This window comes from Pistacia vera, unplaced genomic scaffold (assembly GCF_008641045.1).
Source record: "Pistacia vera cultivar Batoury unplaced genomic scaffold, PisVer_v2 Contig459, whole genome shotgun sequence".
In the NCBI taxonomy this organism is placed as follows: domain Eukaryota; kingdom Viridiplantae; phylum Streptophyta; class Magnoliopsida; order Sapindales; family Anacardiaceae; genus Pistacia; species Pistacia vera.
In genome coordinates this window covers 719,426-730,685 of record NW_022196289.1, presented here as the reverse complement: position 1 = coordinate 730,685, position 11,260 = coordinate 719,426, and the positions used below count along the sequence as shown (strand labels likewise).

Here is an 11,260-nt window from a genome sequence, read left to right as displayed (position 1 = left end):
TTACTTATGAATTAAATAGTTTAGAGTCAAACAAAGTATTAATCACACCGCTAAGTCAATAGTAAATTGAACCTTTACCAATAGCTAATTTAAAAGAATCTTTCCAACTTATCAAACTTAGTTTTAATACAATTTAATATCTCAAACAAAATATTAGACTTTTTTCCACAATATACTTCTACAATAGACCTTTGGCCGACTTTTATTATGAATATAACGCTTCAATTTCCTAAGAACCTATACAAATGTTTCTTCAACTACTTTAATAACTTATTTAACCATACATTGATTTAAAAAAAATAGATATATGAATAATGACAACAATATGTTTATCCGTTTGAACGTCGATGTCAGCCCACTCATATATACATTTGCTACACATTCCACATCAGTAATCAATAAGTTGGAGATTAATTTGCAAGTTCATTCTAAGAATTCATTATAAAGCTTAGCAATGATAGGATTTAAGTGGCTTCGTCTCCTGGTGATCAATAATTGTTCTCAAGGTATCAATTGCAATTGATTCATACCACCGTGATTTAATTCCAATATAAATTACTTATAAAAAATTGAACTTAGTGAATCACAGGAGACTATGGTTAGTCTGTGTAACAACCGCACTATTGAATAAGCTTGTGTAACAACCGCACTATGTAATATTATTCAAATTATTTTTCTTAAATATAGAATTTAATTTTCTTCATTATAATTTATCTTTTAAATGTGAATAATTTAATAAATAATTTATATACATTACTAATTATAAGATTAATTAATAGATATTTGTTTATCTAATTATGCTGGATCTTATTATTATTTAATTATGTCAAGTCATCATTGCTGTTTCAATTAAAAATCATGTTTAACTTCAAATAGGATAAAGACTATATTTTTCTAAAATATAAAAGTGGCGGTAGAGTGGGCGTTTTACTCCCCTGCCCCGACATGTCTAATTTTTTTAATATTTAAAGTGATTGATTGCACGTTTATTTTATTGAAATAGATTATATAAACGTACAAATACATATATTAAAATCACCATTCATATTGCCTTTAATATCTGATCAAATATTTTTACTCAAATAAATGGTCTCGACTCATAAAAATGACAATATCTCTTATGACTATGATTGGTGGTATTTTTGTTTACTAGTACAATATATCTTCTTTTTAAAAAAAAAAAAAATATATTGATATGACTTATATAGATGATAAAATACTAATAAAAGAGACAATTGACAAACAGTTATATAAATCAGCAATATTATATATATGAATAAAAGCATTCTCAATTTTATATATATATCTGCCTCTAACCATTAATTCCTATAGGTTTATTTAGAAATTTATTATATAATTTGTTTTTAAAAAAAGATATTAATAAATCTGAATTGTTAACAAACTGCCCTGAAATATTGAAATATTTACAACTTTGCCTAACAAAACCTTATACCCACAAATTGCGCACAACCCAATTCAAAATCCAAATCGAAGCAGCCAAACGCCCAAGCTTGAAACCTAAATTCCTATTGCCTGTCTGCCGCCACAGCGCCACTAAATTCCCCTCTTCTGCGTTCAACTCCGGACTCCTTGGAAATTAACGATCTCCAGACCCGGCCAGATTTATCTCGTTTTCCCAGCGGTGACTCTGTGAGTACACCCTTTTTCTCCTGTAATTGTTATATTTCAGTAGAGCATGTAGTCGTGTGTTTGTGTGATTGTGTCTGTAGTTTTGATTGTGTCTGTAGTTTTTACTTGTTATGAGATTTGTGTTTATGTGATTGTGTCTGTAATTTAATGAACCCAATGGTCTTATTAGATTAATTGCAGTTGGGAGTTTTAACCATTAAATCTCCAACCTCCAATTTCACACATTTTAAAGCAAGTAGTTCTCTTAAATGAGATTTTAAGTTGTTTATGGGATGCAAAAATTCGGTGTTAATAAATTTGTCCCACAACTGTGAAAAGTCAAACAAGGTTTAGGTAGATAGTGCGCGTGCAGTCGTTGAAGAAATGGTTGATGGCATATGATGTCTTGATGAAGCATTGGAAAATTGTATTGAAACAAATATGTCAACTCTTTAAGTCTCTTTCATTACTTTTAATTTATATAAACACAGCCTACACAGAACATGAAATTGCTTGCACTCTTCTCTCTTCCATGACACTGGAACGAATTGCATCTAAAATTTTGTCGCAAGTTACTAGATCAATTGCCTTGTTTACAGATGCATTTATATAAATGTTTCTGTTCTTTGTCTTTCATATAATAATATTCAATAACTATATATAATATAAATTCCACATGGGTTAAAATAATATTATCACATGATTTAAGTGAGCTTGTGGTTTGGATTTTGGTCCCACTCAAAATCTCTTATCATCATATTCAATAACTATATAGTTCGAGTTGAAAGTGTATATATTATGTGAACCATGTTTAATTAATTTTAAGCGAAACAAGTGTCCGTGGCCCATGTTTTTGCCTCTTTCTTTTAAAATTCAATGACAAGTTTAATTAGTATGACTTGACTTTTATTATAAGTTTTAATTCCACACATGGAAGTCATTGATATAAACCTGAACAAAACCGTCAAATATAATAAGAAACCTGCTGTTTCAATTTCCCCTCTCTTTCTTTTTTAAAATAAAAAAAAAAATCAGTTTTATATACTCCTTCTCTGTTAAAGTTTGGATTGAATCTCACAAAAGAAAGAAGGAAAGCAAGCTTACTAAAGACATTATTGTAATAGCTTTGTATTCTCTTAATCTTACTATTTCGTGTTTTTTATTATGCTCACACATCCAAGCTATTTATAAATTTATTTTGTAGTTATAGTTGAATTGATTAAAAACAAGTTAGAGGACAAATTTATGGAATGATGAGAAATATTTGAAGAGGTCCTTGGTCCAGAGAAAAATGACTATTTGCGTGCTATGGTCCAAGAAAAAGTATCACTGAATATTTTGGAATGTAGACCAATTAAAGCACAACTTATGAACAAGTACAACACAACAAGGAAGGAATCTAATGAAAGGCTGAAGGAGGCAAAGAGGAAGCAATGAGAAATTTAAGAGTAAAAGGCAAATGGAGGAGATGAATAGACGATGGGAAGAGAAGTTCAAGATGAGCTTCAACTTAAGGTCAACAATCTTCACAAATAACCAATCTCTTTGGATGAAATTGTAGTTTTTTGAAAATTGCTATATACTACGAAACCTATTTTCTTTTACATTAATCTAAAGTAATATGCAATAATGACATTAGTCTATATGATTAATTATATTTTTTTTTTTTTTCAAATTTGATATTGCGGTTGGTGGAAATTCTTAAATGGTCAAGAAAGGTTCATATAACATTGAAGCATTCATATTTTGTAAAAAATTAGTTGATAACTTTTTATTACTAAGATGAAAGATTTACGAGTAGACAATTATTTGGTTAAAAATTTTATAATGTTTTATTTTTTATATTAGATTTTCTCATGACGTTATTATCTATTTAATATAAAATATTGTTATATATTTGTAATTATATATATTTGTTAATTATAGCAATATTTTACAATTAATTTAATCGGAGCAATAAATTATAAATTCTGATATAAATTATTTGTTTCATACAAAAATTATAATATTAGCTACAAATCACAAGTATCCATAATAAGTAATTTCAATATTTAGCCATTACAAACTATGTCCATAGCATATCTTTTCGTATATGGATATGACTTTTATATGTCCGTAGCAAATATTTAATATTTAGCAACGAATTCACTATATATGTGGCAAATGATCTTTTTTATTTAGTTATGAATTTAGTGTTTTACTAGCCAAAATGTTTAATTATGCCATAGATATTATTTTTGTAGCAGAAATTTTCAGTTTTAGTTATAAGTTTATATTTGTGTAGCTAAAACGCAAACAAGCTTATGGACTATTTTCCATGGCTATAAAGACAAAGCTTTTGCTTCAAGTTTATTATTGTTTGGCAAAACAATCTAAGCTTTTAGTCCCATATTATCTCATTCATAGCAAAAAATATAAACTGTTAGCTACGTAAGCAAAAGTTTCATGGCTAACTTTTAGCTACGCCACTCTAGCTACGATACTACAAAACATTGCATTTGTGAGCTAAAACTATTTACTATGCAAAATCATATTTTAGCTACATGAATGTCTGCACTAAAATACATAATGTTGTAGTGAACCTCGCTGACAAGAATTACACAGACTCCAACGCAGTACCTGTAAATCTACAACCCAAACTGAGAACTCTAAGTCTGATTCTCTACACCACAAAGAAACACAACTTTGATGGATGGATTAACCACTGATTTACACACACATACACATAAGCCCTGTGCTTGAACCTTAAAGAAGAAATATTTTGGGGAAGCTTTTCGATTGAGAGAGACTGTCCCGAGAGAGAGAGAGAGAGTGCAGCTTTTATAGGTTTGACCAGCCTTCAGTTTTCAGTCATTAGATTACTTGGAAATCAACGATCAGAAATATAGAATAAGTTTAAGCCAAAACGACAGCATATAAGGCTTTACTTATAACAAAAAAGAAAAAGAATTAAGCAATCTGTTTCTAATCGAAAGTTTAGTTTCTTGGAAAACAAACGTAAACTCAAAATTTTCTTGGGAAGAAAAAATAAAAGAAAATGAAGCTTCATATGTTTCAATGAAATTGCTGACTTCTTGATGAATGTTTCAATTTTCTTGCTAAACAAGCATAAATTTGAAATGTTTTCATATTATCAGCAAAATATTTGTACTAGTAAACGTGTAATAACTCTTTCTAGCTAGTATATTTCAAGAAATATATAATAGGAAACATATATGTATACAAGAATAAGATAGTGGGCCCAGAAACTAAATTTACTTTCTAAATAAATTCTCTACATCAAGTAGGAAAATCATATACATAAACTCAAAATACAGCTAGACAGTGGTGCCGTTCTCTCCCGCTTCTCAACGTTCCCTTTAACCGCTTCTCACCTTCTACCTGTAAAAATAGTGAAATCAACAGAGTGAGAACTAATTGCTCAGTAAGTAAATCTGCTATACCATTCTTCTTCCTCCGTTACTCGTATCCTGAATTTCTTTCCTTACATCAACTTCTCTATTCTTCTTTGTTCTTTCTAGAATTCTTGCTTCTCACTTACTAACATGTAAGCACAAACAGGAAAACTAATTTTGAATAATAGATATGGCATAATGCATATGCACAAATGCATAAGAGATGCATTTTCTTTCTGTTTTCTCTCTCTTTTTCTATGTTTCTTTCTTTCTTTCTTCTGTTCTATTCTTTCTTTCTTTCTTTTCTATTCTTTCTTTTCTTTTCTTTTCTTTTCTTGTTTGCCAATTAGACTCGGTTGAGGCATGGATTCGAAACCCTAGTCGTGTGAGTGAGTACAGTCCTCATCTTCATGCATTTCTTATGGACTGTACAAATTATTCTTCTTATTCTTAGGCCGCTCACTAAAGGCGACGTGCATGTAGGTATGTTCATCTAGGTACAATCCTCATCCACATGCACTTCTTACGGACTATTCAAATTCTTCTTTCTTATTCTTAGGCCGCTCACTAAAGACGGCGTGCATGTGGGAATATTCTTCTTCTTGTCACTCACGGGTTCCCCATCGTAACAACCTTCTTTTCTCTTATCTTTCTTTGAGAATTTTGTATTTAATTTCTTTTCTTTTCTTTAGTAATTTTCTTTTCTTGCTCTTTGTTCTTTAGTGTTCTTATATGCATGTATGCATGTAGATGGGCTTTTTCTTGTTATTCTTTCTAAATTCAAATGTTTAAATGCAAGAATGCAATATGACATGTAAACATGTCATTCTCTACTTTCTCTATCATCTACAAACTCATATCAAAATAATGAACTAACATACTCATACATGCACTTCTCTTTGAAATTTCATCAAACACTTTCTATGCACAATCAAAGTACTAAGGTGATTACATGTCCATATCTACTTCAACCACCAAAAATTTGGAGCAAAACTCCCTAAAATCAACACTAAACTTGGCCAGGAAATTCACACTTCAAGATTCTATTCTACCTCTTTCATAACTTCTTCAAACTTCCACCAATTCATCTCATACGAAACACTACTTCTCATGGTGGAATTCTAACCATCATTCAACATCAATTCCATCAATAATACTTAACATTCAAGCACATAAATACATAAAAATTTCTCTACACAATTATTGCTCAAATCATGGCTAAGGTTGGATTTACTTACCTTGAACTTGGGTAGTTCCACACTAGAATCTCTGTCTTTGGTAGACTTCCTCTTCCTCTTAAACCCTAAGCATATATACTATAAGAATTCAACACTTTAAAGACTTTAATCTCACATCTTAGTGTATAAATCTTACCTTTGGATGCCTGGGATTGAAATTCTACCAAAATCCTATAAATTTCCTTGGAAATTTGTTGAAGAAATCGAGAGAATTGGGGATGAAGGTGGCGTGTAAGGGAGTAGAGAATGGTAGGGTTTCAATTCTTGAACCCTTAATATCTCACACTATTATTTGTACTTTCCCATTTTACCCTTACACTTTTTAAGAAATTCCATCTTTGCCCTTTAGTCAATTACAATAATACCTTTATTTCCATTGCATTCTACTACTTTTCACTCCCCACACTTTCAACTAATTAGGGTGAAATGACCATTTTTCCCTTGAGCAAGGTTTCCAGAATTTTCTCAAAAATTCCAACAAGTTCTTTGCCTTGGCGAAAATGTTTCTTCGCCTCGGCGAAGCATTCCAGAGTGTACGTTGCCGTGGCGAACTTCCTTCCTTGCCGGGCGAAGCCTGCAAATTCTAAANTAAGTCAATTAATTAAGTAGTAATCAATTAATGTAATGCTATAATTAATTATACTATAAATCAATTAAGTAATGTTATAAAATTATAATTAATTAAGTAATCATTTAACTATAATGTAATGTTATAAACTTATAATTGATTAAGTAATTAAATTTATTAATGTTTATTAATCTATCATATATAATTAATTAATTGCTAATTTACTATAGATATACTTAGAACTTGATAATTGAAGTAAATAACTAAATATATTATTATTCAATCAAATATACTATTTCATTCAAAAATAGTTCTTTTAATAACATTAAAAATTTAAAACACTTTTAATTGGATCATAATTCAAATTATTCACTTAATTAATGAAAAGTTTAATATTAATATATTAAAGTTTTTAATATGGTGTAATTTATATGTAATAAATATAATTGTATTAGTATATTTATTTAATTAGGTTATTCTAAAAATTTAATTTTTTATATTTTAAATTTTCTTATATGTAAAATAATAGAAACCCTCCATTATTCACATTTCACAAATATTTCATTGCAGTCCAGGTTCCAAAACAGGTTCCAAACAGATTCCAAAACAGGTTCCAAACAGGTTTCAAACAGATTCCAAACAGGGCGCCCTTTTTAGGTTCTTTTTGCAGGTTCCGGTTCCTCCACACATAAGAATCAGAACCAGAACCGCATGATGTTGGTTCCAAAAAATTGGAACCGGAACCTACCCGTATAGTGCCGGTTCCGTTCCGATTTTAGTTCTGGTTCTATCTCCAAGTTCCGGTTCTACCCGCTACCCGTGCTCACCCCTAGCCCGTAGGTTTCTCTATGCAGTGTTAGATGTAATATGAGTTCACAGGTTTGTTACCATTAAGGTTAAATTTAATAGGCTAGTTCACACAAATACACAAAAAAAAAAAAAAAAAATAAAAAAAAAAATAAAAATATTCGGTGACAACTGACAAGTTCAACCAAGAAGATAAATTTTATTTAAATTTAATTGCACATTGAAACTCGCACAACAGTCATTTAGAGTAACAAGTACAATAATTCTAATTTCATAAATGAAGGAATACATGTTTGTAACTGTCTGATTCATGCATTTGACATGAAAATGTTTAAGAGTGGCTATGTATTGTCTCCACATAGTTTCGAAATTAAATTAAGCTTTGCCTGTATGGGCCGCGGTGGGGCTGCCACATGCTAGCGCGCTTTGTACGCCGATCGTCTTAGGTCTAACATTACTACATTCTGATGTAATAGATCCTTCCTTTCCAATGTATTTAAGGTCAATATTGGCAAGCTCCACACCCTGGCATGGTGAACCACTACTACAGTCAAGCTTTACAGCAACTGGAGTTGCAGAAGTGCCTCGAATGTTCTTGAAGCTAACGTTGTTGATCTTTACGCGCGATGGAAGCTGAAAAAAACAGAACAAAGCATTATGGAACTGATATGGTCAATGTCATGAGACTTGATAAACACAAAAGAAAGAAACAAAGATTTTTTTTTTCTTATACCTTTGCATTGCAATCATTGTGTGGGCAGTAGGATTGATCAATGATGATAGGATTGCTGACATTAACCATAGTAACATCCTCGAAATGCATGTTGGATGCAGAGCCTGCATAAGAAGCTGGCCAAGTTTTGATTCTCATACCATTGTCGGTATTAGTGAGAGTACAACCCTTGACAGTGATTCCGACTACAGGTTCTTCTTTTTCATACTGTCCTAGACTTCCGACGCTGATGCCATGGCCAGGTCCGCATGTAACTTTGGTAATTGATACATTTTGAGCTCCACCACCGATGGAAATGCAATCATCACCTGTTCCAATTTTTGAATCTATAATTTCAATTCCACTAGATCTTCCGATGTGGATGCCATCGGTGTTTTTGCTATCTCCGGGCGCGGTGACGGTAAAGCGACGAAAACTGAAGTTCTTGCAACCTAGGACGTTAACATGAAATTGTTTGCTATTTAGGGAAGTTACATCTTGGACCAACCCGTTAGTAATGAAGTCGAACCTCATATTCTGTGCACAGAATTGAAACAAGTTTTGTCAGTGCCACACGTATAACACACTCTTTAAATAGGTTAGCAGGATATATACAATTGGATAATAAACTTACAATGGGAAGCTGCTTGCAATAATCATTGCCACAGGCTCCCCAAGACGAGCCTCCTTGGCCATCGAAAATTCCACCACCCGACAATGTGAAGCCTTCAATGTGTTGGAAAGTAACCCAACCGCCATCCTCTGTCGTTTTGCTAGCGCCCGATAGGGCCTTGAGGGTGCCTTGAACTTGAACCTCAATAGGAGCCTTGCAGGGACCTTCTAAGGTCACTGGACTTAATGAGAATATCCCTTTTGGAATCAACACTTTGCTTGGCGTAGCAGATGCACATGCTTTTTTCCATGTACTCATTAAAGCCTGAGACAAGAAACGTTATGTTATCAAGGAGATTAACGAAATAGAAATCGTTATGCATACGTATTTTTTATTGCATTGGTGTATTACCGCATTGATATCTGGTCCATTGGCTTTTGCGCCATCTTTCGTCACATCGAAAATTGACTGAGCTCTAGTTGTTGATACAAATAATACCAATAAAAAGGCAACTTTCGCTATGTCAATCGATTTCACCATGTTATCCTTTCTTCTTTTATTGTTGTTACTTTCTTGCTATAGTCTTCTTCAATGAGTAATTATGAAATCCCAGTTCTGTAAGACCATATTTATAATGCATTGAAGAAAGCTAATGCCACAAATTTATAACAAGTCATTAGCCAATTTTGTCCTCAGTTTGAGGAATGTTGTAACTTAATACAGTTTATCTATTTTTAAGTTATTGGTTTCTTTTATATGTTTCATATATGTTTGAGTAAGGATGTTGTTAATTATTGTAAGTTAATGACGTAACGTCTACGAATTATTCGTTTTAAATAAGGCATGGATATCAGAAACAAAATTTTCCCTAGTTGCTTATCTTTTAATGTTCAAAATTAACTAATCTATGGAAGTATTTCCCATTATTTTCCTTTCTATACATTACGATGGTAAAAAAAGCTCATCACAAGAAAGAGAATAGGCTAACTAAAGATCTAATTCTAGCCAATAAAAAATATCATTCAAAACGACCTCTAGATATGCACATATGAAAAAGCATAATAAGATCAACCCATATTCAATCTGACGGTAATGGAACTACTAAAACGAACGATATATTAGTAAACAATGAATTCACACATTCAATTTATGCCTCCAATGTGGCAACAGCCGATTGATTATTGAAGAATATGGCAAATGCAACATCCGATTGTTAAAATCCCCACCCCAGCTTGTCTGCAAATAGCTGAACAACTCGTCTTAGTTAAAGACATTCTTTGCCTCAGCTTTCAAGTAGAGGGTTATCACTTCACAATATTTCTAACCAGTTCACTTTTACCTTCAGAATACAACCCCGAAATTTATCGGTTTCCCGAAAAAACAAAAAGTGAAAATTTTGTTGAGAAAAATAATAATAATAAGAAAAATGTTGTAAATTCGAGTTCACCTAAGCCTAACCAAAATCCAACATAATCAATCACATATCTTAAACAGAAACAAATCAACACACAGTATTTACCGTGGTTCACTTGTTCAAGATTGAACAAGCTATGTCTATGTTGAGCTCCAAAATATGGAGGCTTGTTGCATTAATATTAGTATCACCAAAGATTACAATACAACAAACGATCTCCCCTTACAACTCTCGCTAACAAGAATTACACAGACTTCAACGTAGTGCCCATAAATCTACAACGCAAACTGAGAACTCTAAGCCTGATTCTCTACACCACAAAGAAACACAACTTTGATGGATGGATTAACCACTGATTTACACAAACACACAGAGAAGCCCTATGCTTGAACCCTAAAGAAGAAATATTTTGGGGAAGCTTCCAATTGAGAGAGACTGTCCCGAGAGAGAGAGAGACTGCAGCTTTTATAGGTTTGACCAACCTTCAGTTTTTGGTTGTTAGATTACTTAGAAATCAACGATAAAAAATGCAGAATAAATTTAAGCCAAAATGACAGCATATAAGGCTTCACTTATAACAATTTCCACCTTGAAGCCTTATTCTTTATCCAGACAACAATATACTTGTGCAGCAAGCTTCTCACACATTCCTTCTTAGCTCTATGAGATCAGTTGATGTGAAGGAGGTTCAAGTAGTGCTTGAACTTTGCAGGAGTTACAACTTTTGTTCCCATATCAGTTGGGTTCTCTTTAGTTGGTATTTTTAGCAGATTCACATTCCCTTTTGTGATTTGGTCTCGAACAAAGTGATACTTCACATCCACATGCTTTGTCCTCTCATGATATACGGGGTTTTTACTTAGATGAATGGCACTTTGACTGTC

The 11,260-nt window shown here is 32.2% G+C and overlaps 1 protein-coding gene across 1 annotated transcript; it reads right to left on the bottom strand.

Annotated features, from left to right (window-relative positions):
* Positions 1-8,012: 8,012 nt before the first annotated feature.
* Positions 8,013-9,502, bottom strand: LOC116144855 (exopolygalacturonase-like). Its single transcript, XM_031430279.1, has 4 exons — positions 9,374-9,502; positions 8,984-9,286; positions 8,371-8,886; positions 8,013-8,270 (listed from the first exon to the last, which is right to left on the bottom strand). The coding sequence occupies exons 1-4, from the start codon at positions 9,500-9,502 to the stop codon at positions 8,013-8,015; spliced, it is 1,206 nt and encodes a 401-aa protein (XP_031286139.1).
* Between the last annotated feature and the right edge of the window lie 1,758 nt (positions 9,503-11,260).

Bases quoted from the DNA above. Each gene is read 5' to 3' on its own strand.
- LOC116144855 (XM_031430279.1), bottom strand. From the start codon at position 9,502: ATGGTGAAATCGATTGACATAGCGAAAGTTGCCTTTTTATTGGTATTA. The intron at 8,887-8,983 runs GTAAGTTTATTA...TTCTGTGCACAG, and splicing joins ATTGCAAGCAGCTTCCCATT to AATATGAGGTTCGACTTCAT. The intron at 8,271-8,370 runs GTATAAGAAAAA...TGTTTTTTTCAG, and splicing joins ACAATGATTGCAATGCAAAG to CTTCCATCGCGCGTAAAGAT.